The sequence below is a fragment of the Taudactylus pleione genome, unplaced genomic scaffold, assembly GCF_031769625.1.
Source record: "Taudactylus pleione unplaced genomic scaffold, aTauple2 ptg000265l, whole genome shotgun sequence".
NCBI classification, from domain to species: domain Eukaryota; kingdom Metazoa; phylum Chordata; class Amphibia; order Anura; family Myobatrachidae; genus Taudactylus; species Taudactylus pleione.
This window is the reverse complement of record NW_028284667.1, coordinates 6371410-6399014: the sequence shown is the minus strand read 5'-3', so window position 1 is coordinate 6399014 and position 27605 is coordinate 6371410. Positions and strand designations below refer to the sequence as shown.

At 49.7% G+C, this 27605-nt stretch overlaps 1 protein-coding gene and 1 pseudogene across 1 annotated transcript; both read left to right on the top strand.

The window, feature by feature from the left end:
- Positions 1 to 4247: 4247 nt before the first annotated feature.
- On the top strand, positions 4248 to 26889 carry RPL24 (ribosomal protein L24). Its single transcript, XM_088481117.1, has 6 exons — positions 4248 to 4288; positions 4440 to 4515; positions 4844 to 4954; positions 7829 to 7965; positions 25966 to 26023; positions 26760 to 26889. Exons 1-6 carry the CDS (start codon positions 4284 to 4286, stop codon positions 26838 to 26840), a joined length of 468 nt encoding a protein of 155 aa, XP_088337243.1. The 5' UTR covers positions 4248 to 4283; the 3' UTR covers positions 26841 to 26889.
- LOC148513979 (U2 spliceosomal RNA) lies at positions 21473 to 21577 on the top strand (annotated as a pseudogene).
- Positions 26890 to 27605: the final 716 nt, after the last annotated feature.

The following is a 27605-nucleotide window of genomic DNA, read 5'->3' as shown; positions in this document are numbered from 1 at the left end:
TTCTCTCAAAAAGGGCATAACATTGCCTCCCAACTTAACTTCTGCTGGCAGCGAATGAGAATAAAATATCTGGAATACAATCAATACTTGTTATTTATCCTTAAGGAACAATATAAAAAAGTATCTATTATTTGATACAATACAAAACGAATAGTTCAATTTATATTTTGAAAGTCAATTTCTCATTTGGGACTGTGCAATATTTAAATTAGCTCTTTCAGACACTATCTTACAGTGTCATAACAGTATTTCAGTAGAAACAGAAAATTATTGTGTCAGATCGATACACATTGGAACAGAGGGCCTGATTCAGACCCGCTCACGAGCGCTGAGCGCTCGCAAGTGGGTCGATGTTGGACCAGTGCGCATACGCGAGACCCGGATAGCGACGGGCAAGCTGTCGCTCCGGGTCTCGTACCAAAGGGGGCGTGCTGTCGATGTTGAGTGACAGCACGCCCCCTTTGGTGGGTGGGCTGGGGGTGTGGCTGGCCAGACGGAGGCGTTCCCATGGGAATGCCTACCGTCTGGGGCCGGCCCCACTGATATCACAGTGGGGCCATCACAGTGGGAGTGCTTTCGAGCCGAAAGCACTCTAGGGCTTGCGTCAACGAGACCCTACCACAAGGGTCTCACTGCAAGCCCGATGGTCTTGACCATCGTGACCATCTTCCTGGCCGCTCGCTATAGCCGCGGGGGGGGAGAGTTAGCTTTAGGGACCCCCCTGGGAGGGTTAGGGTTAGGCACCTGCCCCGGGAGGTTTAGGGTGCGGGGAGGGGGGGTTAGGGTTAGGCACCACTAAGGGAGGGGTTAGGGTAGAGAGAGGAGAGGGTTAGAGTACTTACCTGCTGCAGATGGGATTCCGACCCGTAGGGCTGCCGCTGACAGTATTTGATCCGGCGGCTAAACATACCAATTCCCAACCAAGTATTAGGTGCCGTTTGGGGAGTTAGGAGTAAATTATAGTATAAGTCAGGGAAGGAGAAGCACATAAGGGAAGAGGGCCCTGCTTGTGAGAGCTTACATTCTAAAGAGGAGGGGCAGACAGACAGGGGTGACACATATGGGGTAGACATTAAGGAAGGAGCATTGAGCAGTGGGTTAGGATGAGAGAAAGAAAAGCTTTGATTTATCCTACTACCTAATACATGGAACTACTTGATATAGTTACAGACATGGGGCCGTATTCAGACCCAGTCGCAAGTGCTGAGCGCTCACAACCGGATCGATGTTTACCCACTGGGCATGCGCACGTCGGAGCCGGCTCCAACGTGCACATGCGCGAGACCCGGCTAGCGACGAGCGCTCTGTCGCTATGGGTCTCGCACCAAAGGGGGCGAGCTGTCGATGGTGATTTACAGCTCACCCCGTTTGGGAGGCGGGCAGGGGGGGTGGCCGGTCAAACGGAGGCGTTCCTGACGGAACGCTTGCCGTTTGGGGGCGGCCCCACTGACATCAGCAATGAGCAGGAATCTCCCTGGGGCTTGCGCTTGCCGAGACCCAACCTTAGGGTCTTGTCGCAAGCCCCGATGTTCGCGATGGTCCTGACCATCGCGACCATCAACCTGGTCGCTCGCTAGAGCTGTGGGTGGTAACCCACAGCTTAGCTAGCGACCAGGAGACCGCACTTCACACCACAAGCAACCGCCCTCATTCAGAGCGACCGCTTGTATTAGTGATCGACTCTGAATGAGGGCCATGATCCTTGGAATTAATTGATGCATATTGTATGTTTTATATTTTTTTATTATATGTTTATATTTGTGTGAATACAATTTTACTCTAGTATTTATGGTATGCATCAACATTTTTCATGGGTTTGCTAGTGCTGTATACAATTTGTATTTTTCTGTAGTCATTTGGGGGAAAAACTGTTTTCACAGTAATGCTGGCAGCTTATGAACCCAGGGCCCGATTCAGAGATGGATGCAAATGTCGTTGCAACTGCATCTCTGTACACAACAGCTATGTAAATGTCGTAGCCCCCGAGATCTGCATTGTGATGTCCACTGGCGGCTTTGCAAATCACCTGATGCACATGGGTTGATCACAGGACTTCTGAGTAACCCTATGGCCGTGCACAGTGGCCAACGGAACTAAGACAACAGAGCCTTAACACCTTTGTACAGGATCGCAGAAGCAGGGTGTAACACGCAGCCAAAATGGTTGTGATGCGCCTGCGTTTGAATTGCCACCCCCCTCCAGTTACCACCCACAAATGGTCCCTGACTGTTAATTACGAATATTTCTTCTGTGCGACCACCATTGTGGCACATGCGCAGTTGAAAAAAACATTAGCCATTTGTGAAAACATTGGCATTGTGTTCCTCTTTGAATCAGGACCGCAGTTGATTTACATACAAATGGCATGACACACTGCCATTCACTTCTAACATCAAGCGGCTATAGCCCATTCTTCTTTTGTATTGTAGGGTTGTCCATTTAAGCTGTAATCACCTGTGGTATTGAGATATGTAAACCATTGATGGATTGTGATCGCACAGTCACCGATGGAAGGAGACTGCGGCCACACATGCACATAGCAGAGAGTGATGGACTTTTCCCATCAAATAGGAAAAAACATAAAATGCATATAGCGCTATAGGTATTGAAACAGACAGGTGCTGCTAAAACAATATATAGCAATTTAATGATTTAATATCACAATTGAAGAAAGGATGGATAATAGTACATCGATATGTTGCAAAAAAATGATAAAATGTTAGCGCTTAAAACACCAGTCTAAACAATAGTATGAGAGTTATTTGGGCATAAGTTTCCAGTGCCAGTATAAGTGGTGGACAGATTGTAGACACATATGGCTTTTTGTGGGAGTTAATCCAGTTATAGGTAAATAATTACCAGTCCTGTGGGTATGGTTGGGTTTTCTAATTAGCTATGGTCCTAATCACAGAAATGATGTAGTCCAACACAGCAATAAGCGATGTCCCTTGAAGCCACAATTATGGCTTACTCGTAGTCCCATAAGCCGCAGTTGTCCAGAGATGCCAACATGATTCTTCCTGACAGTGCCCAATGTCTAGAGGCTGGCTATCTGACACGTTTTGCTGTCTAATGGCAGTTTAATCAAAGTTTTTTTTTCCCCCATCAAAGTTCTGTTATTGATGGTAAAACCATTGACCATTGCCTACAAAGCATTAATGGTTGCTAACCACTGATGGCCGATAATCAGCCCTAGAATCTACCTCACTCTCAGTACTAATATTTTCTATACTCATTGCTCAGATGAGAAGCACTGAAAACAGTTACTGTAAATATGATATTTTAATCCCATACTTGTTTTCTACTGTTTGTATCATCAAGTGGGTGGGCAGGTGTAATGGTGCGTACACACAGGACGATCGATAACAATATCGTTGTTCTATCTCCCGGGAGTGCTGGACGATCGATATTGATCATCCAGCACACCGACTGTAGCAATCCGTGGGTCCCTATAGTAACCTGGTCGATATCGACCAGGTTGGCCTGCATGCACGGGCGATGGTCGATAACAATATCGACCATATGTGCCCGCACATTGCTGGTTGTTGGGCACCGAAAAAAGCACGATATGAACGTTAATGATATTGTTATCATTCATATCATCCATTTTAATCATACCGTGTGTACGCACCATAAGATAGGAATAACATCACCACCTACTTCGTGATGCCGATCATGTTACGTAAACAAAAGGGTTCAGCAAGCGCTAAAATTGTGTTCTTTCTGGCACCTCGGACAATATCTGCACTTTTTTGCAGGCCAGTGAGTGATCTAGCCTGTTCTCCCAGGAGTATGGGAGGACTCCCAACAATCCAGGAGTTTCTCAGGCATCTCAAGAGAGCAGCATAATACCATGGCAATTACAAAAATCTCTCAGAACAGCTGCAGAGACTAGCTATTGCTCTCTGATATCATCCAGATCCTCACAATGATGGCTGCGTTCGTCAGGGGGTCAAAGCCAGGTATACTACACACTGTTACCCTTAAAATAATGACAACTGTATATGTATTATTTTTTTTTTTTATTGAAAGCAAATTATTTGACATTTTTGTAAATTATTATTTATTGTCATTAATGGGAGATGTGATGACGACGAGCAACCTTGCAGAGTTAACAGCACTCCCTCCCAGCTAGTAGTAATCCCATCAGCCTGTGCAGTGTCTCCTGTCTGGTGCTGGCAGTGCATGTGTTACTAGGAGCGTGGCCCCGCCCCTCCCGGCGTCTCTATATATACACCATTACCCATAATCCTCTCTTTCTCTTCGCCATCTTTGCCGGCGCCATGAAGTAAGATGGAGTCACGTTATGTGTATGAAGTGCTCTGTGTGTGAATCCGCCGCCATCCTCCGGCCTGGGCCTGTGGGTCGTTCCGGCGGGATGGGGAGGTGGCGGCGCCGGAGCTCCCGCTCACTGACCGCTCTTCATTGTCTGTTTGCAGGGTCGAGCTGTGCAGCTTCAGCGGCTACAAGATCTACCCGGGCCACGGGCGGCGATACGCCAGGACTGACGGGAAGGTGAGAGCTGCGGCCCTGGGGGTGTTACAGGGGAGACGGGCAGTGTCTGTGCGCCGGCGGGAGGGCTGAGGGCTCCGTGACGGGACAGGTCCCACCGTCCCCGGACTCTTCCTGCTTCTGTGTCCGCCCTGTGTTGCTGCTGTTGCTGGTGCGCACACACGGGGCTGCTCTGTGTATGACCTGCCGTGTCTGTGTGTATATAATGTGCGCCCTGTATACTCGTATGTTGGTGTGTCAGTGACAGTCTGTGGTATAGATGTAATGTGTGTATAGCACAGCCTTTGCTATTGTCTTATAGTAAGTATTACAATCTTCTTTATTTTATTAGGTCTTCCAATTCCTGAATGCAAAATGTGAGTCTGCATTCCTGTCCAAGAGGAACCCCCGTCAGATCAACTGGACTGTTCTGTACAGACGGAAACACAAGAAAGGACAGTCGGTACGTATTGTTATAGCGCCTGACACGTCTTGTTACTGATTTTATGGAGTGGTTAAAGCTACAGCTTGTCTTAATAATTCTATAGTGAAGTTATATGGGCTATTATACTATGCAAGTCAGTGTAACCTTAATGTCTGCATCATAATACACCAGAATTGGACAACATTTAGACTTTGGTAACTCTGTGATACACCAGCGTTTTCTTAAAACACTTTGGATATTCTGATAAGTTTAATTTTTATTATTTTGAAGCACGGTAATGGTTAAGGAGTTACATAATTTGTGTACGAATTGCTATTTGTTAAAAACCTCAAATGATGAATGCTACTTATTGAGGTTGTGAAGTGACAGGCCGCTAGGTCTAATATGTCCAATGTGTGTTACTTGTGCGTCTTTGACTTGTTGGCCTATCTAACACTATTATATTAAATATTTCCTAATATTACCCTTAGTTGCTTTTATACAGTGAATTTTACAGAGTTTCTATTTGTCCTAAGTTTTTGCCAAATGTGAGTCATGGAAACATTGTGGGGTTCTTGCCTAGCAACACACCGTAAAGCATTGTGGGTTTCTTGCCTCGTAAAACGCATCGTCCAAGTGACAGACTAAAGCTGGCCGTACACTAGACCAACTTGCATCCAACTAGTTGGTTGGAATGAAAATCTGGTAAGGTATGGAATCAAATGACAAGCAACCATTTGCTCCCAAACCCCAGAAAATGAAACCGTTTTTGTCAAACAAATTGCTTAAATCAAACATTTAACCAACTTGTGTGACCATTTTCGTCAGTTTTCCAGCGTTTGGGAGCAAATTGCTGATGATCATTTGCTCCCATAGCTTACCAGATTTTCATTCTAACCAGCCAAGTAGTTGGATGAAAGTTGGTCTAGTGAGCAACTGGAACACTTAAGTGCTTTAGCCTCTTAATGTGATTTGAAGAGGAATGTGCACATGGTTCTAATATGCCTAAAAAAAAAAAAAGGTCCTGTGGTATTTCATTTGGGTTGACTTTGGATCTGATCAGCTGCAGTATTACTACTTGAGGCTTGAAACACTGACATTTAGTCATGGAGATGTTTACAGTGGAATGAGAGAACCCACTCGGTTTTCGCCTGTATTCCTTGTGCTATTCAGTAGGCACTGTTAGAATTGGACCAAAAGTGCAGTAGCATGAAGTAACTTGACACTAGCTTTAATGGGTTGTACTAAGCCAGTTAAAGATGACCATTTACTTTAATGTTTACACCTTTGATACTTTGAGGCCAAATCAATTTAGCGCGCTGTTGATCGCGCCGGGAGGGAGCTATTCAATTCAGAGTTCTGTTAGGGTGACTAAATTTCTTCTCGTACTCTCCTGAGGGTACGAGGATAAATCCGGCTAAATTGACAGGTAACGAGTCTGTTTTCCGGCTTAGCACGGTGCTAACAGCCTCACGGACGACACTTTAGTCGGAGAATGTAGTGTTCATTCTAGGTCTGGCACCGGGCAGGGTGCCGGACCAAGAGAAAGGGCGCGTCTGCGTGTGCCCGAAAGGGGCGTGACCAAGAAAAAGGGGGCATGTCTTTATGCATCCCCTCTTCGTCACTCTTGGGGGGGCCGTGCCCGGACCTTACGGGCTTGCAGAGCAGCCCCCAAGCACTGCGGTCACTGAATGGATGCCAGTGTATGGACCCGGCATTTGTTCACCGGCGGTGACCGCTGCACCGCCGTTTTACCCACCCACGGGACACTGCGGCCTGCGGGAGGGGACAGAACTCGCAGGCTGTTCCAGCGGGGCACTGTGCCGGAGGGCAGGGTGCTTTCTGCCCTTTAGAAGTAGAGCAGGGCACGGTGCCCTGCTGAAACAGCCTAGCGGGAACGCTAAGAATGGCTGTTCTCGTGACTATACACCCTGCTTTAGTCGCGAGAACCAGCATCCTCTGACAAGTCAGACTAAAAAGCGAGATGAATTGAATATCTCCGGGACCAATTTCAAGTTCCATGAACTTTTATGTTGTAAATAAATCGAAGAATTATCTTATAGGGGTTTATAATACTGGGTAAAGATAAGTTATGAAGACTCAATCTTGTACTATGCTCCAAGCTAGATCTAAAGTAATGACTTGGTGGTTAACCTTCTAATCACACATTTAGCACCTCTCACAGTCCTGCCGTGTCCATTTCAAAGATCAGACCCTTTTTCAACCAGGATGCTACTAAAACCCTCATACTCACTCGTCATTTCTGGATTGGACTACTGTAACCTCCTCCTATCTGGCCTCCCAGACTCCCACACCTCTCCACTCCAATCTGTCCTCAATGCATGTACTCAGCTCCTCTTCTTCTCCAAACGTTCTACATCTGCCTTCCCTCTCCTACAAGTCCTACACTGGCCCCCCTTCAGAACCCAATTCAAGGTTCTTACACTCTTCTACAAAGCCCGCACCCACTCCTCTCCCATTCACATCTCTGATCTTCTCTCTCTTCACACTCCTGTCTGCCCTCTTCGCTCAACAAACGCACGCCGCCTCTCCTGCCAACTGATTACTTCCTCCCACTCCCGCCTCCCAAGATTTTCCCTTGCTGCTCCCTACCTCTGGAACTCTTCCTCTCCCCATCAGACTATCCATCTCTCTACAAATCTTCAAACGGGCTCTCTAGACTTACGAATTCTCTCGTTTCCATATAAATAAAAGATGTCTTCACAGTGGTATTATTTGAAGGTCTAAAAATTTCCCACATTTGTTTCCATGTAAGTTATTGTGCATTCTCCCAGAAACTAAAAACTTGCAACAGCAAATAGAATTGAGAACCACATTTTGAAATGTGTTAAAGTTTACCACCTATTTTTTCTGGAAAAGAACAAAAGATTTAAAATCATTTTATAATTTCAGGAAGAAATTCAAAAGAAGCGTAGCCGCCGTGCAGTGAAGTTCCAGAGGGCTATCACTGGTGCCTCCCTGGCTGAAATTATGGCCAAGAGAAACCAGAAGCCTGAAGTGCGAAAGGCTCAGCGAGAACAGGCAATTAGGTGAGCCCTTATTTCATTTTCTAGATTTTTATAATAGTTCCCAAATGTGATATTCCGTTTATTCCTAAGTGATGAACTACATGTGTCAGCGGCTTTGCCACATCTGCCAAGAGTGCACATATTTGAAAGGGCAGTGTTTGGTCCTTGGCATGATTATTTGTTCAATCAGTTTGATGTGCTGTCTGTCTATATTGGGTTAGATCAAATATGGTTATTTAAACCCAGAAAACCATAAAGAACAGTGTTTGGTGACTGAACAATTTGTTGAAAAAAAAAAAATATATGTATAAATGTGTTTTGTCTGCTGATCAGCCATGGCAGTAATACACAAGATAATTGGCGCACACTGATTTATTTAAAAATGTAACACTTTAATCATACACAGAGCATCTATTTATACTAAACAGGTGCTAATTTCAGCATGTTGCTTTTGGTGATAGAGGCATGAGTATTCTGCTCTGCAAGCACACTATTAAACCCTTTTCATACATAGTCAAAAACCAAGGAATTTGCTGGGGCAATCTGTCGTCCCGGGTCCTGCTTATGTCTTTAAGAAACAGAACCAGGTTGACAGTACTGGGTCTTGGACATGGGACTGTTTTTAGACTGGCTTTTAGAGCCGGCTTGTGCAGAGAAGAAGCTGCCTGGGTCTGTTACAGATTACCACCTCAGCGGCAGAGGACAGCAGAGCTTGCAAAATGGTTCATTGGAGAGATGGGATACTGAAATTGTCATACATTGTTCCCTTCTCCTCCTGAAGTGATACTGTGCAATTTAGCACAGTGTGAGCAGCTGCATCAACTCATTTGCTGTGTAAAACAACAAAGAAACAATGAAAATAAGGAACTCCGGGGTAGACGTGTACCTAGTCAGCCATGAGCAATGTAGTCTCCACCCTTCCCCAAACACACCACCCAGTTTGCATGACCTCATTTTTGTGAGCCAATAGTGTCCCCTTTAAATTACTTCACACTTTATGCCAAGGCAGACACAGCTTGTGTGAAAGGGATCGACCCGGGAAAAGCCTGGTTTTGCAGTGTAGTGTGAAAGGAGTTCTCCGAGCTGGGACCCGGGTCGGAGTGTGTATTAGGACTAATATCTGAAAAGGGGTTTTGGTAGACGAGTGTTATAAAAAGGTATGTTTCAATCTTAGGCAGTGTATTACATTGGTTAAGCCTCTGCTTGTGTAAGCAAATCTGGGTAGCTGTAATTAGTATGCAGAGCTCTGCAAACCTGCTTTCAAGGTGCATACACTCGTAAAGATTTTCTGTCCAACCATCCAACTAGTTGATTGGTTGGAATGAAAATCTGGTAAGGTATGAAAGCAAATGACAATATGCTCCCAAATGCCAGGAAATGGACAAAAACTGTTTGAACAAATTTTTAGATCAAACATTTAACAAACTTGTCTGAACGTCCATTTTCATCTGTTTTCTGGCATTTAGGAGCAAATTGCTGATAATCATTTACTCTTATACGCTACCAGATTTTCATTCCAACCAATCAACTAGTTGGATGGTTGGACAGAAAATCTTTACGTGTGTACCCAGTCTTAGGCTTCAGTAAAAGCTCCTGCTGTAGAATGCTCCCTGGTTGGGTATAAACGTATGTAATCTTGGTTCCACCTCAGTGTAAATGAGTTTTCTACTTCAGGGTCCATAGGGGGTCCACAGGGTTGACCTTGGGGTATAGGTTGGGAACCAAATCCGGGCACCACGCAGTTAAAGCTTTTAGCTCCCAGGATGCACTGGGTCCACTCTCCCTGTAACCCCACCCCCAAGCCAGAGGCACCTCAGTTTAAGTTGGTGCCTGGCCGGAGTCGGGTCACCGTTAGCGCAGGGGGAGCTGATTAGCAGCCCCTAAGCTTATTTTTTTAGGTACAAAGTTTTTTCATGGACTTTGGACTCTTCAGAGCGGCAGCGTCGGACTGTCCATAGGACGTCTAAGCTGCCGCTCCGTCACCCCGCTGGCGCTGAGACGCCAGTACAGATCTGGGGATCTCAGCGGGACCCCAGAGTCTGTACTAGCCGGACTCTGCGGGCGCCCAGGACTGCTGCCGGATCCACGGGGAGCAGGTAAGGTCGCGGATCACCGCTTGCGGTGATCCGCGCATTTCAAAATGCAGTCCTGTGCCTCCGGTCTCAGGGGACAGACCGGAGGCGCCGGCAGTGGCGGCGGGCCCCCCATACCCCGTGTGTCCACTAGACCACCAGGGACTTAACGATCGGTGCAGGGAGCCGGCGTCCCGGGGGTTAATAGCCGGCCAGGGGAGGCAGCCTTCCCTGTTACAGCGGCTCCTCCCCTCAGCTCAGCGCGCCTTTCAGTATCCATAGTCTGGCGTCGCTGAGCTGCTTCCTCCGCGGGCCATGCTTCCTCTGAGGTCTCCAGCGGCCATTTTATCTCTGTGGTGCAGCAGAAATCTCTCAGGATGGCAGTGAGTCCAGTCCCCCTGCGTACCTCACCATCAGGTCAGTGTACACAGCGCTGTAGCCTTCCCAGACACTGAATCTGGGCAGTTGAATGCAGTGTAATAGTGCAGTATATTATATGACATGTTTATGTATATATGTATATATCTGCATTGTATGTGACTTATGCTAGTGCTGACTGTACTTTATTCTCTCACCTGTCAGTGTATATCTATCCCTTTTCTTTATCTGCCCTAATACAGCTGTACTTAGGGTGGTTCTGAGACCTCACATTTATATACTTGTTAATATTTGTGTGGTTTGTCACATACTGTTGCGTGCTGCACGTTGCCATATTTTAGATGGAACTGTGTGTTGCATACGCTGAAAATGGGTCCCTGCAGCTAATTTTTGGCATCAGTCAGGACCAGTATAGTGCTGCTTAATATTTCCGCCAAGATTGGTCAGATATGTCTGACCAGGAGATAGAGCGTTATACTGCACCCATTTTTACTATCCTGCAAGTCATGTGCTGCAGGTGTTACTGCGGAGGATTTGACTCATAAAGGGTTCTGTATGTGGCGTCATCTGGTGCCGGCCTCTTTCACGACCCCCTTGGGCGGTTTGTTTTCTCGGGATCCTCTCAATTGCGGATCGCCGGGCGGGCCCCATTGTTGTACCTCACTTGGGGTTACTTCACCATACTGCCCTTTTCTACTTCAGGGTCCATAGGGTATCCACAGGATACCTTGGGGTATAGGTGTGACGTCAGTCGCAGGGCACCAAAGAGTTAAGCTTTCAGCCTCCCAGGATGCACTAGGTCCCCCTCCTATACCCCGCCCCCGGGCCAAGGCACCTCAGTTTAGTTTGGTGCCCGGCCGGAGTCGGGTGCACCTGTTGGAGTGGGGGCTAGAAGAGCCCCTGAAGCTTATTCTTCATGCAGCTGTGGCTGCACAACTGGATGTACAGCATGGACAGTCAGTCCTGACGTCCATGCTGTCTTCCCTACACCCCGCCGGTACCAGAACGCCGGTACTGATCCGGGGATGCTGGTGGGCGTCTGGGGTCACAGCTAGCGGTGACCCCAGATGCTCCGGACCATGGCCGGATTCAAGGGGGACAGAGGTAAGCAGCGGGGTCCCGCGGTGGGTCCCCGCTGATCACATGGTCCTAAGTCCCCAGGCAGGGGGCTCCCTGGGGACTGGCTGCAGCGTGGAGCCAGGCGACCAACCTGCGCTTCCACTACCCCTTGGGACAGCGGACCGCAGCAGAGCGGTAGCACTGCGGCGTCCCAGGGGTTAAATGCATGCCAGGGGAGCGCGCCTTCCCTGTCTCACAGCCGGCGCCTCCCCCGCTGCACACAGCCCTCTCTGCATGCTGCCGACTGGTCCTGTGGCAGCGCTCCTCCCCCAGGCCAGCCTCCTCTCTGCTCCTCGGCGGCCATCTTCTCCAGAACGCATGGTGAACGCTGCTGGAAGCGCTGGACGGAAGCATCGTGGTCTGGGTCCCCCCGCATACCTCTCCTCCGCTGTGGTCAGGTCTGTGTATGCAGCGCTGTGTCCTACCAGGCCCTGTGTCTGTGTAGTTGAGTGATCAGCGCTGTTAGTGCAGGAATTGTTATTTCTCTGCATTGTATGTGACTGTGCTAGCGCTGCTGCCTGTAATCTTTTCTTCATCTAAACTGTCAGCTTTATTACTGTCCCTGTTCTTTCTGCTAAAGCCCTTGCGGTGCGGTGCTGCAGGGTGGTCTCTCGCCTATTTAATACTTAATTGGTGAGAGAGGTCACATACGTGGTGCCATCATGTCTGAAAGTGATTTTCCCCTCCGGCTACAGTGTACCACGTGCAAAGTACCGTTAGCGGAGGGGGAGGGTAGCGCGGAGGGCCTTTGCCGGCAGTGTTTGTCCATGGCGCGGCCTATTACGGTTACAGCACCGGTACAGGAGCCGCCCTGGGCTTGTTTCGCTCAGGCGTTAACAGCTTTAGTGGGCCAGTTAGCTCCGCAGCCCGCGTTTACTCCGATGGGTTTGTCCCAGCAGTCTGTGGTGTCGTCACCCATGCAGGGGTTCCCACGACAATTGGTGGTACCCCACAGTCTCCCTATTTCCCCGCTCCCGGGTTCTCAGGAGCCAGCGTGGGTTAACTCCCTGACGAGTTCTGTACAGCACTTGTCGGATGTGTTGCAAGGGGAGTCTGTGATGCGGCCTCATAAACGGCCGGTGGCGTCTCTGTCCGCTCCTTATGAGGATGACGAAGGGACGTCTGATGATGGGGAGATTCTAGATCCTTACGATCAGGAACCTCTCCATACTAAGGACGCTGATGCTAAGTCCAAAGTATATATTCCTGGACTTATTCGGGCGGTCCGCACAGCCTTGGTGATTGAGGACGAAGTTCCCCCAGCGGCTAAATCTAAGTATGCCTTTTTCAAAGATGTGAAGGGCGATGCCACAGTCTTTCCTCTTTCGGGTCAGTTGGTGGACCATTTAGAGGAGGCGTGGAAACAACCTGGCAAAAGATACCAGCCGCAGAGACGCCTGGCGGTGGCTTATCCGTTCGCGGATAATTATTTTGCGAAGTGGGAATCCCCTCCACAGGTGGATTCTCACGTGACCCGTCTTGTCCGTAGTGCCACATTGCCGATGCCATCCATGTCCTCCCTTAAGGATGCTACGGACCGCAAGGTAGAAATCTGCCTGAAGTCCGCTTATTCCCTTGCAGGGGGGGCAGCACGGCCGGCTATGGCCATTTGCTGGGTTGCCAGAGCGATGGAGCGCTGGGCGGATTCATTAGAGGCTTCTTTTGAATCCGACTGTCCGGCCGATCAGGCGGAGTTGATTGGCAATCTCCGTGATTCGGCCACCTACATCAACGAGGCGGCTCTAGACATTAGTACTCTGGTGTCTAGAATTTCTTCAGCAGCGGTAGCTGCTCGTCGCACCTTGTGGCTGCGATCCTGGAAGGCGGACGCAGATTCCAAGAAAGGTCTGGAAGCGTTGCCGTTTACCGGAGAAGTTCTCTTCGGTCCGGATCTGGATAAGATTGTGGCCACGCTGGCGGCAGCCAAATCTGCCTGTCTCCCGTCGGCCGCTGCTCCTTCTGGTTCGGGACCATCGTCCTTTCGGTCATCTAGGGCCCAGGGCAGGCCCAAACCACAGTCGTTTCCTCGACAGGCTGGCCCTAAGAAATCGGTCAAGCCCCGGAAGCAGGCATGGAGTACCAGACGTCCGGCCCCCAAGCCAGATGACAAGCCTGCGGCCTGACGGTCCGGGCCTCCCTTTGGGGGATCCCAGGGTGGGAGGCCGCCTGCTACAGTTCGCCCAGTGTTGGTCGACCACTACGACAGACACTTGGGTTCTGGAGGTGGTTTCTCACGGATACGCCCTCTCCTTCCGGCACAGACCCCCGGCTCGCTTCTTCACCACGGGTCTCCCATCAGACCGGAACAAGGCTACGGAGCTGCGGAAGGTATTGCACACTATGCTCCAGGCTGGAGTTATAGTGGCGGTTCCATTCTCCCAGAGGGGCCAGGGTTTCTATTCAAATCTATTTTTGGTACAGAAACCCAATGGGTCATATCGTCCGATTCTCAACCTCAAAGCACTCAACAAGTCTTTGCGGGTCCCGAAGTTTCGGATGGAGACCCTACGGTCCATCATTCTGGCGCTGGAACCTGGGGACTACTTGGTGTCATTGGACATACAGGACGCTTACCTGCATGTCCCTATTCTTTGGCGCCATCAACAGTTCCTCAGGTTCGCAATCAGCAGCGACCACTTCCAGTTTCGGGCGTTACCTTTTGGCCTGGCAACAGCACCACGTGTTTTCACCAAGGTGATGGCGGTCATGGCGGCTTCTCTGCGGCTGCAGGGAGTCCGCATGTTGCCGTATTTGGACGACCTGTTATTGGTGGCAGGATCTCCAGAGCTCCTGTTACGCCACTTGGACCTGACCATTGCACTGCTGCAACGGCACGGCTGGCTAATCAACTGGCAGAAGTCCACTCTAATCCCGTCTCGGAGGATTCTGCATCTTGGAGCCTTATTGGACTCGGGACAGCAAAGGATCTTCGTGACGGAGGACAAGATCTCTGCTTTACAGTCAAGGGTGCGCAGTTGTCTGCACAGCCGCCGGGTGTCCTTACACTCGGCGATGAGGTTACTGGGCTCCATGGTGTCGGTGTTCGACATGGTGGAATACGCCCAGTTTCACTCCAGACCTCTGCAGCACCTGATCCTGTCCAAGTGGAACGGGCTGACTCAGTCTCTGAAGTCCCAGACGATTGTGCTCACCCAGGAGGTTCGCCTGTCCCTTACGTGGTGGTTACAGACGAACCACCTCAACAAGGGACGTCCGTTCTGGGTTCCAAATTGGGTCCTGTTGACAACGGACGCCAGTCTTCGGGGCTGGGGAGCAGTTTCGGGTCCACACTTGTTCCAGGGCAGGTGGACGCCGACAGAAGCGGAGCTTCCAATAAATATCTTGGAACTCCGTGCGGTCTTCAATGCTCTCCAGCAGGCACAGCGGTTTCTCCAGGGTCGCCCGGTGCAGGTCCAGTCGGACAACGCTACCACCGTGGCCTACATAAACAGGCAAGGAGGAACTCGCAGTCGGGCGGCTCTCGTAGAGGTCTCTCGGATCCTGGTTTGGGCGGAGCGCAATCTTCCGGCCATATCAGCGGTCTTCATCCCGGGAGTGCTCAATTGGGAGGCGGACTTTCTAAGTCGCCAGGACGTTCATCCGGGGGAATGGTCCCTGCACCCGGACGTTTTTCAACTACTGGTGGACAGGTGGGGTCTTCCAGAAATCGACCTCATGGCGTCCCGGCACAACAACAAGTTGCCGATGTACGGGTCTCGCACAAGAGACGAAGGGGCGTCTCTGGTGGATGCTCTGTCCGTCCGGTGGACGTTCCGGTTCGCATACCTGTTCCCTCCGGTCTCCCTTCTTCCACAGGTAATCCGGAAATTCAAACAGGAAGGAGGGACGCTCCTGTTGATAGCTCCCGCGTGGCCCAGACGGCACTGGTTCTCAGACCTTCAGGGTCTGTCCGTGGACATTCCTCTGCGGTTGCCGCTACGACCGGACCTTCTGTCTCAGGGTCCTTGCCTTCACCCGGACCTGACTCGGCTGTCTTTGACGGCGTGGCTGTTGAGACGGCCATGCTGAGGTCCCGGGGGTTTTCCAGCTCTGTGGTGCGTACCATGTTGCGAGCTCGGAAACCGTCTTCCGCGAGGATATACCATCGCGTGTGGCATACGTTCTTCCAGTGGTGTCGACCGAGAGGTTATGCACCGCGGGAGTTTCGTCTGTCTCGGATTCTCGCCTTCCTGCAAGCGGGACTAGATCATGGGCTTCGCCTTGCTTCTTTGAAGGTACAGGTTTCGGCCCTATCTGTCTGGTTTCACCGTAGGATTGCTACAATCCCGGATGTGCGCACCTTTATGCAGGGTGTTCTCCGCATTCAGCCGCCCTTTGTTCCACCTGTGACGCCTTGGGATTTGGCTGTGGTCCTGAGGGCTCTCCAAGGACCGCCGTTTGAACCACTGGGCTCAGTGGATCTTAAATGGCTAACAGCTAAGACTGTTTTCCTTCTGGCCATTGCTTCGGCCAGACGTGTTTCTGAGTTAGGGGCTCTTTCTTGTAGACCCCCTTTCTTGGTTTTTTATGGGAACAGGGCAGTGCTCCGCACTCGGCCCGAGTTTCTTCCCAAAGTTGTTTCCCAGTTTCATATTAACGAGGAAATAGTTGTTCCGGCCTTTAACTCACCGGGTCTTTCCGTGGGTGAGGCCTCTTTGGATGTTGTGCGGGCCTTAAGGACTTATGTTGACCGCACTTCTTCGTTTAGGAAGTCGGACGCTTTGTTTGTCCTCTTTGGCTTCCGTAAAAAGGGTTGGCCTGCTTCAAAGCAAACTTTGGCAGCCTGGATCCGTATGGCTATTTCTGGAGCTTATCTTCATGAAGGCCTACCGGTCCCTCCTTCTCTGAAGGCTCATTCCACTAGGTCTGTGGGTCCTTCGTGGGCAGCTCGACGTGGTGCCTCGGCAGTTCAGATCTGCAAGGCTGCTACGTGGTCTTCTGTCCATACCTTCGTGAGGTATTACAGGTTTGACACCTTCGCCTCTCAGGATGCTTCCTTCGGGCGGCGGATTCTCCTTTCTGCACAGGAGCGTCCCCACCCTTAAAGGATACTGCTTTGGGACATCCCCAAGGTATCCTGTGGATACCCTATGGACCCTGAAGTAGAAAATATGAGATATGGTAAGAACTTACCCTTGTTATCTCTATTTCTACGAAGTCCATAGGGTTCCACAGGACTCCCGCCCTGTCGCACCTGTGCTGCAGATGGGCTTTGCTCTGGTCACCGGTTTTCCGTCTCCCTCTGGTGAGAATGTGATTCTTGTATGTGTCCAGATCTTTGTTCTCTCTCTTCCTTCTCCTCCTCCGGCCTATGGCTTGGTAACTAACTGAGGTGCCTTGGCCCGGGGGCGGGGTATAGGAGGGGGACCTAGTGCATCCTGGGAGGCTGAAAGCTTAACTCTTTGGTGCCCTGCGACTGACGTCACACCTATACCCCAAGGTATCCTGTGGAACCCTATGGACTTCGTAGAAATAGAGATAACAAGGGTAAGTTCTTACCATATCTCATATTTTCATCTCAGGGTATCTCGCAGCTTCTTGCACTCTTCCCCTGTGACACAGACTACCGCTCCCTGCAGGGGTTTTTCGCAGTATATGAATTCCCCCTGGTGCCACAATAGTCTGTCATTCCCCTTGCAGGGATTACCACAACAGCCACCCTGGGTGGATGTCGTTTTCTACGAAACGCTAATTGGCGTGGTTGACGCCCTGTGGTTACTTCCCAGTTGGCTCTGCCGTGAACTGGGTACTGTTCGGGGCTCTTTCCCTCTTACACGGGGGGAAGCCTATTTCAGGTATTATTATCCCTGCTTTAGGGCTGGTAGCAGGTCCATTCTGGTTAGAGTGAATGTTGACCTGCACCTGTATCATACACCCTCAGTATTGCGTGCCTTCGGGTTACCTGTTGCTGACTAGCGGGTGGATCGCATAGCGGGACTCTGGCTGTTGCCAGATAGGAGGTGTTACAACAGTGTTTGGCCTCCTGTCCCAAATTCCCTGAGGGTCATCACGAGCCCCTCCTGGGGGGGATGGGCGTGTTACTCGTCTGATTACAGACGTTACTACGCCTCCCATTCCTGCGTGGTCGGATTCTTCGGATCCGTAGGTGGTAACTCTGCCTGAAATCAGTATACTTGCTTTCAGGAGTTGTTACCCATCCTACCATGGCTATAGCATGGTTGGTTAATACTATTGCATATTGGGTTGATGCATTTGTAACGTTTTTTTCCCCTCCAACACATCGGGGGTTCAAATGTATTTGGTCGCTCATGTAATATATGCAGTTGTCATAGGTGGACATGCCTATATTGGATACCAGTCTCCTAACTTTCAGAGTTCCGGCTGCGACTGTATCCTCCGTAATACCCTATGGCTGCGCTCTGGGAATGCAGAGGTGCAGATACCATCTTTAGGGTTGATATTGTTTGGTCCTGACCTTAACAAGATTGTAGTAACATTGGCAGTATTACTAACGACAAGTTTACCGCTTTCAGCTATGCACACTACAAGGCCTCAGACTAAGTCTGTTAAGTCTTTTTTGTCCTCTGGGTCAGCCTAAAGGTCTGTTTCTTCGTAGACTGTGGGTATCTACAAGGGCCGACATATCCAGTACCGAGCAGGCCTGGACTGCCAGCCGATCCTGCTTCTGAACCTACGGATATCTCTTCAGTCTGACGGGACAGGCCTACAACTGGGAGATACCGATTTTCTCAGTTCGCCCGGTATTAGTGTCAAGTTGCCGCGGCTACGTGGGTAGGAGGGTACGCCCTCTTTACAAGGGCCTTACAGATCCAGAAAGCTATGCAGTTGTTGCGGTAAGCGGAGCTAATTGGGCCATCCCCACTATCTCAGTGAGGGACTGGTTGTTCTGTTTTCTTTCTGGTGCGGTGGCTGAATGGTCCTCTTTGGCCTGTTCTCTGTCTCAATTCCCTGAACCAGTTCCTAAAGCTACCTGGGCTCAGGAGGAAATCCCTATGCTCCATCATACGATGTTTGGAACCTGGGGACTTTAGGGTATCACTGGATATACAGGACGCGTGCCTACGGGTACTTACAGAGACCTTTCCTCAGCATGGGCTGAGGTTTGCTGTATCACAGCAACACTTACAATTTTTCGGGCTCTGCCTGTTGGGACTGTCCTCAGCCCCACAGGGGTTTACCAGCGTTTTGGATTTTCTGACAGTTCTTCTGTTCAGTATATCCCAATGCTCCTGTACCTGGACGGCCTCCTGCTCTTAGCGGGATCACCGGGGTACTTTACGGCCAGGTCAGGATGACTGTGGCTTCTTCAGGGTGCAGACGTTTAATCAACGGGGAAAAAGTCCTCCCTGCATCCCTCTCTGGGTATTCTTCATCTAGGATCCCTGCTGGATTCTCAGAATCTGAGAATTCTTCTGGCGTAAGACGGAATCTCCTCTCTTCCATTAGGAGTACATGGTTGTCTGCGCAGTCGACAGATGTCTTTACACTCTGGGATGCATGGTGGAATGGGCTCAGTTCCATTCCAGGCCTTTCCATAATTGGCTCATCTCCAGATGGAATGAGTTTTTTCTGTCGGATAACTGTTCAAACGATGATGCTCTCTCCGGAGGCAAGTCGGTCCCTGTCCGGGTGGCTATGGCCATCTCGTCCAGGGTTTTCTTTGCTAGGGACAGTGTCTGGACCGAATCCTTTTCAGTGCAGTTGGACGTCTGTCGATTCCACCCTGTCAATTAACTTACTCTGGCATAACTCTTGTTTCCCGGTGAACCTGAAAAGGTTCAGTCCGACAGGGTCAGGACAGTGGCTTCCTTTTTAGCAACACTGTTCGTTGGGTGGCAATGACAGGTATGTCACATATTCGGACATAGTCCGAGGGTCTCCTCCCGACCATCTCGGCAGCGTTCATTTCAGGAGCTCTCCATTGGGAAGCGGGAGTCCTCAGCCGTCACGACGTGCATCCCGGGGACTAGTCTCTTCCCCAAGAGAGGTTTCATCTCCTGGTGAGCAGGGGGGGCCCCCCTGAGGTGACCCTCATGGCCTTCTGACTTTATCACACTATGGTGTTACAGTTCAGCTCTGGGGATTCTGAAGCAAACTTCAGCGACTCTTTGTCGGTGAAGTGGTCCTTCCACTTTGTGTACCTGTGTTCTCCGGTCTCCCTTCTTCCTCGAGGTCTTTGGAAGTGTTTTCAATCGAGACGGAGATGCTTTCCTGCTGGTGGCTCCTGATTGCCCCAGATGTCAGGGGTACTTGGATCTTCGGAGTCTCTACATCGATACTCCATCCCTGATGCTTCACTGCCCGGACCTGTTGTCTCAGGGTCCTTGGTTTTGCCTTGGACCTGGGTCGTTTGTCTTTGACTGTGTCCTTACAGTGGTCTTACGGCTTCCCTGGCTTTGTCATCGTTGGAATGATTAGAGCACATGGATCAGCTTTTGCTGGGACCTACCACAAACTGTGGCAGCCATAAATCTTATGGTATTGTACCTGTCGATACAATCCTCCGGTGTCCAGGATTTCCAGATATTCTGGCATTCCTTCCGGCTGGCTTGGGTTTCACACTTGGCCTGGTCTTCCTGACAGTGCGGATCTCTACACTGTCAGTATGGTTAAGATATGGAATTGCTTCACTCTGGTATCCAGTTCATCCTTTGGAGTGTTTTCTTGATTATGCCTCCATTTGTCCTCCCTAGGGACTCCTTGGGAGTAAGTAGTGGTTCTTCGTTACCTCCCGGGACAGTCAATGGAACCGCTGGTTGTGATAGCCATTACATGGTCTATTGCTTAGGCTCTCTCTTTCTCTCAGGGTGTTTATATCAACCAGGAGAGTGTCTGAATTGGGAGCGTTCTCATGTGGCTCCCTCTTCTGGAGGGCATCATGTCAGGGTGGGAGTTGCTCTCGCCCTGTGTTTCTTCTTAGTGGTTTTCAGGTTCCATATTATTCTGGAACTTATGGTACGGCCATTCTGTCCCCAGTCCTCTCGGCTGGTGTGGCCTCATTGACTGTGGTCTGGCCTCTTTGGATTTATGTGATCCGTTCAGGTTCCTTACGGGAATCGGACTCCTTATTGGTGGTCTGAGATTTCTGGTTTTCACAGGAAAGGATGGCCGGCCTATAACCAAATGTTGACTTGGATGGCCTCGTAGGTCTTCCTCAGGGGCCTACCCATGGGTAGGCCTTCCTGTTGTTGATGCTTGTTTTTTCTCGGGCCATGTGACCCTCGTGTGCGGCTCGCTGTGGCGCCTCGGCTGTTTTGCCTTACTAGGTGGCCACGTGGTCTTCTGTCCACACCTTTTTAAGGTTCTAGGCATTGGTTTCCTTTGCCTCTCAGGATGCTTCCTTTTTGGCGACGGATTCTCCTCTCAGCACAGGAGCGTCCCCACTCCGGTTTCTCTGAGATACTCCCTTGACCCGAGTGCAGGGTGGCAGTGCTGCTGGGTCTGATGAGGACAGCTCCGTTACGGGAGCGCGCACCTCACAGGCAGTCTAGTCGGAGCTTTACAACTGCTTTCCCCAGGCAGGGGAGTAGCACTTGTGAGTGCAGCCACGGTGTTGGGGGGCGGAGCCTGTAGCTGCCGGCCTCCCTTGCACATTACACGTTGCCGGGCTTGTGTTGGCAGCGGCTCCCCTCACACAGATGCAGGAGGAGTGCGCACGCCACAAACTGTCCGGATCAGCCAGGCTTAACCACACTTTTGCTCAGCACTGCTCTCCCCCCTCCTGCAGCGGTACAGTCAGCGGGGACAGCAGGCAATGCATGGATGACATACCTCAGCTGGGACTGCTACATTTGCTTGCTCTGCAACCTCTCAGGCAGCTGTGGTGTTTGTCTCCTGGAAGGCTAAGTACAATTATGGCTGTATTAGCTGCCTTTGTAACAATGTTTTTTCTGTACCTGTTTGGATTCTACCTGCTAATAGGGTTTAGGTGCACACCTGCTGTCAGGTGTTACTGAATTGGGGGGTCTGACAACACAATTGCTGCTTTGCCTTTTGGCTAAGATCAAGTGTAGTATCTGTTCTTAACAGTTTAATATCTGATATGTCCCATATCTGAATCGCCACATGTTTGTGTACCCCTCTGTGTCAATGTGGCTGGTGACCGCTGACGTTGGACTGTAGCTGATGGGGTCGGGGGAACATCTACTACTGAATCTATTCACTACCCTGACAATAATGGCATAATGGTTAGCATTGTTGCCTCACTGCACTGTGTAGAGTTTGTATGCATGGATTTTGTTGTATTTTGGGCGCTGTTTACTCCCACGCATGGGATAACGAGCAGTTGCGCTCTGGGGCCTTGTGGGTTTAGGACCTAGTGACGCGTAGGCATCTGAAAAGCTGCGTCCCGCAGGGTGGGACCGGCTGGGGCTCTCAGCATGTCGGGGTGCACCCTAGGGCAGCTGGTGGCATTTCACAGGGAGATCAAGTTCAGGCTTGTGTGTTCCCTCGTCTCGGGCACGGGTTTTGTTCCCTCTAGGGGTAAGTTCCTAGCCTAGGTATGTCCCGTTCTGGCTTCAGGTTTTACAGCGTGCAGCATCACGACTTGCGTCAGGTTCTTCTATTTTGCAGTGTTTATTTTGCAGGACGCCTGCTATGCGAGGCGCAAGTGGAGGCGTGTTCTTCTTCCCAGGTCCCCATTAGCATTTTCACAAAGGAAATGCCTTGCGTGGACTTGCGCTGTCCCGAAGGAAGAGGACCGGCTTTTCCACCTCATTGCTGCTGTGCACCACTTTGTAGGCGGTTTAGATGTGGATTCCCAGGGCTCTGGGTCTGTACAAGCGTCGGCTACGGACAGTTATTACTTTCCTTTCGGTGCATCTCTCCGGTCTCATCAGGGAGGCTTAGGATACGCCAGATTCAGAGGGCTCTGTTCCTTACGCAGTTGCTTCCAGCGGCTTCAGTATCCACAGGGAAGAACCTCCCACGGTAGTCACTACGGTAGTCATTTAGACCACCACATGCCCCTTCCAGTAGGAATCCGCTAGCTAGACCTTGTAGGATTGTCTCCGGTCTGGTTTGATAGGTTCTGGGGCCGCTATCCTGCCTTGGCGTGTTCGGACATGGGTGGTATGAGCTGGGCTCACTGCGGCTACCATCTTCGTCATAGGGCTTCACAGTGATTCGACCTGGGATTCCCTTCTCCATTGGTAGGTCATGCGTGGTAAGCTGTGTGTGGGAGGCCAGGCAAGATGGGGCCCAGGTTGCTTCCGGGTTGTCGGCTATGGCTGGTTTGGCTGGAAGGGCTCTTTTGCTCTACTCTTCGCATACGCATTAATTACTGGTTTGTTCCTTGCACTATCTTCGGTTTGGTAAGGACTTTCTCAGTCTGTTACCGTTCCTAGTGGAGGGTTCCACATTGCCAAGTTATCGTTTCTCATTCAAGGTGGTGCGTCCTTGGAAGGTCAGTCTGACACAAGCTGCTTCCCCAGCAGGAGTCTTGTAACAAACTCTGTTCTGGGGACCCGGCTCTAAAGAAGCCTAAGGCCTAACGGAGTATCTCTCTCTACCCAGTTCACTTGCACGTAGGTGGTGGTGCCTGGGGTCAGCAATTGTTTTGGTGAGTTCTTCAGCCAGCTGGGTGCGTGGAATCTTTCGCTATGGTTCTATCTGGGACCTCAGAGGTCCGTCACCATGGCGTTGCTTATGGTTTGTTTTTGTTTTTTTCACAATCAGGCCAGGCTCTCATTCCACTCCTCTCAGCCGGCATGTTTGCTCCAGTTCCGCCATAGCTACGGAAACTGGAGTTCTACCTCCTTCCTTGTTCGCAGGCCAACCAACTCATTCCGGATGCTCTGGTCTCTTCGCGCCTTGTGCACCAGAGGGTAGGTTGCTCAGTTTGCATGAACTCTCTCCGATCCAGGATCCACAGCATGGAGGCCTACACCTCCTTGCTACACGTCTGGATTCTGTTTGAGGCAGGTCGTCCTACTTCCTCAGTGGGAAATTGACTCTGTTCCTTGTTTATTCCGGGCCCTACTGTTCGGTGCTCCGTGTGTTTGCACCACAATAAGGTAGGTGCTGCCACGCCTAGTGCGCACAGCAGGTATAACAATTTGCTCTCTTTGGAGGTTCTGCTTGTGTAGGATACCTCGGACCGGGTTGAACATTCAGTAAACCAGGTTCTACTTACGGGAGTCCCAGTGTGTAATTCTCCAAACTTAACAGGGTTGCTCGGCATCCCTCTAGTCTCCGTTCCCATTCTGTACAGCAGCACCCATCACACTCTATTGGGGAATTCCGTTCTCCTCCTCCAGGTCCACTCCTTGGTCCTTCCGAATGGCGACGGCCGTGAGTTTCCTGGGCTGAGGTGCTGTGAAATTGCTTTTCGGCTCTGGGGCCTTGGGTCACCATCCACAATGGCTCGGCTATTCGATGGGCTCGAGCTCCAAGCCATCGTTCTGAAGGGCTCTCTCCGTCCACACTGGCTGTTAGCAGTCGGTTGGACAGCGACCAGGTGATGGCATAGGTACGTATTCCGGCAGGCAAAAGTGCACAGCAGCGATACTGTAGTCTTTCCGGGCCGGAAACCTTTGTTCCGTATCTCTGTGGTGGTCATGCCGATAGTGGGACAGTGGATTTCCTCAGCATAACTACATTTCTCCCAGGGCATCACTCTCACTCGCTCTGATCCTGGTGTCCGCAGGTTTCAATCCTAGTGGCTCCAGTCATGGTACACTGATATTCTCCCGAGGTCGGTGGGCTCGAGGCAGTGTCTTTCACTTTGTCCAGACCTGCTACAACTAGGCTCTTTTCTACCGGGTGACTTCCTCGGTTGCTTTTCGCGTCTAGGCCTGGGAGGGATGACGCTGCAGGTCTTTCTCTTTCGTGGTCCGTACTAATCTGCAAACCCGGACTCAGTTTTCATATCGCGCTTACCTTCGGGTTTAGAAACTTTCTTGTGGCGTAAGTTACCAGGTTTCGGCTCGCATTTTTTGGCCGTCCTTCTGAAACGTTGGTAGGCCGGCTGCCGACTGTCTCGTGACGTTACAGGTTTTGGCCCTGTCATTTTCTTTCCAGCTGCATTTGACTCTTCTTCCAAGGGTCTAAAACCGTTAGTTCTGCGCGGTGCTGCGTATTAGCCACTGTTTCATCCGCAGGTGGAGCCGTGGATTCTTAATCTAGTCTCTTGGGCTCTCACACAGGCTCCATTGGAGTCGTTGCATTCAATGGATCTTCAGTCCGTTGCTTGGAAACTGTTCTTCCTTATGGCTATTGCCTTCCCTCGGCATAGTTAGGTATGTGCGGTTCTCCGTACACTTTTACGATTCCAGCCGACACTGGTTCCGGATGTTGTTCTTCCTCCTTTAGGAAATTCCCAGGACTGGGATGATCTGGCTCTGCTAGTTGGGCTGAGCTCTGTAGATTTCCTTGGACGTGTCGTCTTTAGTACGCCGCACTGTTCTTTGACGCGTTGGAACATGGTTGGCCGGCTACTCAGCAGACCCTTGTGCGTTGGATCAGCTCGGTCATTACTCGGCCTATTCTGGGACCGGTTGACCGCCACCAGGCTAGGTGTTGGTGCCTTCTGCTAGGGCGGCGGAGATCTCGAGCAGCGCAACGCGGGACTTCAGAAGCACAAGTCCACTGTGCGGCAATCTGGTCCGCACGTTTGCGCATATTTTCGTTATAAGTGGGACTTTTTTGCCTCCGGCGACACCCACTTGGGGCATACAGTACTCCGGTCAGGCAGTCTGTGTTCCCTCCCCTGGGGTCGAATTTTGAACGTCCCATTGTCCAGTGTCCCCCCAGCCTTGATGAAGGAGAAAAAGGGATTTTTGGTTACTTACTGTTGAATCCTTTTCTCTGAATTGGGCTGGAGACACTGCGTTTCCTCCCTCACGCTCAGTCCCGTGAGGTTTGGTACTTGACTGGTCTCTTCTAAACAGTTTCATGGGGTTCCTGCTGCTCCTCTCTGGACTTTTTTTATTTATTTATTTTTTTAAATAAAAGTACTGGAATTGTGGGATTGCAGGGGGAGGAGCATAGGAGTTATAGCTAGTTTTATTAAGTGCCAGCTCCAGCCTACAATCCCATGGTCTAGTGTCCCCCCAGCCTGATTCAGAGAAAAGCATTCAACGTTAAGTAACCAAAAATCCCCTTTTTGTCTGTGTCCGTCAAACCATCCAGCCTATCTAAAGCCTAGAGATCCTTGTTGGTTTGTTACTTTTTGTTCTTGTGACTGTCTGCAATAAACATTTTATTAAGTTGTGTTAAGATCATTTTTGATCATGTGGCCACTAACCTTCTCTTCCTCTAAATCCATGACCTGTTACTTATTACAGCTGAATCAACCTCTTACTGAAATCATGCATGGCTATTGGTTAGATTCAGATCTGGTAACACTGCTCTGGGTGCCTTTATAGATGTGTTCCTTTGCTGTCATACAATATGAACCTTTGTCTTCAGTACAGACTGCTCAGATCGTCCGGTCACTCGCTTATTTTATTTTTAACTTTACCATTTTCAGGGCTGCCAAAGAAGCAAAAAAGGCTAAGCAGGCTACTAAAAAGACTGTCCCCACCAAGGTAAGGAATGATGCATATGTATCAGCACCTGTCTAACTGGTAGTACCCACAGTTGTCTGCCTGATAGAGGTTGTCAGCCTTATCTAATTCATGATACTTAAGTGCTTGCAATTGTATGCTGGGGGGGATCCAATTAGCTGCGGGGTAATTACCCACGCCTTGCCTGGAAATGCTATTTAATGGAACAGCATTTCTGCTCGTAAATTGGGGTTAACGTGTGAAAACAGACTCCTTATAAACTGCAGAAGCAATGGGTTTACCTGTGCGTGAAACCATCTATGGGAGGTGATGCGTGGGGTTAACCCTACTAATGCTGGCACCTGCAGCTAATTGGATTCTTCCCTTAGTGTTCATTTCTTTTAACAAGATCATTCTTACATACCCTGTGTGGTTTTCAACAGTGTCTTTACATTGTTTAATACAAGCCGTTCCCTGCAGTGTACACTCGGCCATGAAAAAGCCTGAAAACTTTGGTTTGCAAACACTGAGACTTTACTGTTAGATATCAAAAGGGGAAACATTTTTTACCAGATTAGGCCAATTTTATTGGTGATCCAATTGCACCCTGGAGGAATTCTACAAGTCTTTATTGAACTCTGCGTTGCCCTAACTAGATATAATGTATTTGAGAATGTTGCATAGGTAGTATGACAGGTGACACATCTGATAAACATTAATTTGACAGTGTTATGTATTGTTTACTATAATGGTTAAAATGTATATTTTTAACTTCTAGGCACCATCAAAGACTGCGCCCAAGCAAAAGATTGCCAAGCCTGTGAAGATGCAGGCTCCACGTGTTGGTGGGAAACGCTAAGCAATTTGATGCCTTTCAATGTGCTAATAAACTAGTTTTGAAACAATGACTCAGTGTTGTCAGTCTATTTAAATAGGACACTGCTGCTAATGGTTTAAGTTTTTAGAATGTAATGTTCCAGTTCAGTCCAAGTATACTACATGGCCAGAAGTCTGTGGAATCCTTCAGCTGCATGAATTGCTAATGGGTACAAAAAATTAAGAATTACAGCCCTGCACACAGTCAAAAGTAGCTGTAGAATGGGTTGTACTGAAGTACTGTTAGAAAGCCACTTGACAATTTTATCAAATTTCTGCCCTTGGCAGTGATGCGAATGTAAAGAGGAAACCCAGTAAATGGCTGGCTCACCCATAATGCAGTAGGTCACAGAATGGGGACATCTTGAGTACTGTAGTGCATAAGAATTGTCATAAATCATTATCAAATCCCAAACTGTCCAAGCAGGCAAGCCATCTAGAGTGGTGTAAAGTAAACCACTATTGGACTCTGTATAAGTGCATTCTGGAGTGACTAATCATGCTTTACCTTTTTGCATTCAACAAGCTAATATGTGAATTCAATAAGATCCCTTTCTGTCCAAATGCTTTATCTGTGCTAAAGATTGGGAGGAGGAATAATAATCAGGAACTGTTTCGTAGTTTTGCACTGGCTCCTTAGTTAAAATGAAGGTAGTTCCTAATGCTACATCATACACTGACATTGTAGAGAATTGTGAGCATCCAAATTTGTGACAACAGTCTGGTGGCTGTCCTTTCCAGGTTCAGC

Bases quoted from the DNA above. Each gene is read 5' to 3' on its own strand.
- RPL24 (XM_088481117.1), top strand. The intron at 4,516-4,843 runs GTGAGAGCTGCG...TTATTTTATTAG, and splicing joins ACGCCAGGACTGACGGGAAG to GTCTTCCAATTCCTGAATGC. The intron at 4,955-7,828 runs GTACGTATTGTT...TTATAATTTCAG, and splicing joins AACACAAGAAAGGACAGTCG to GAAGAAATTCAAAAGAAGCG.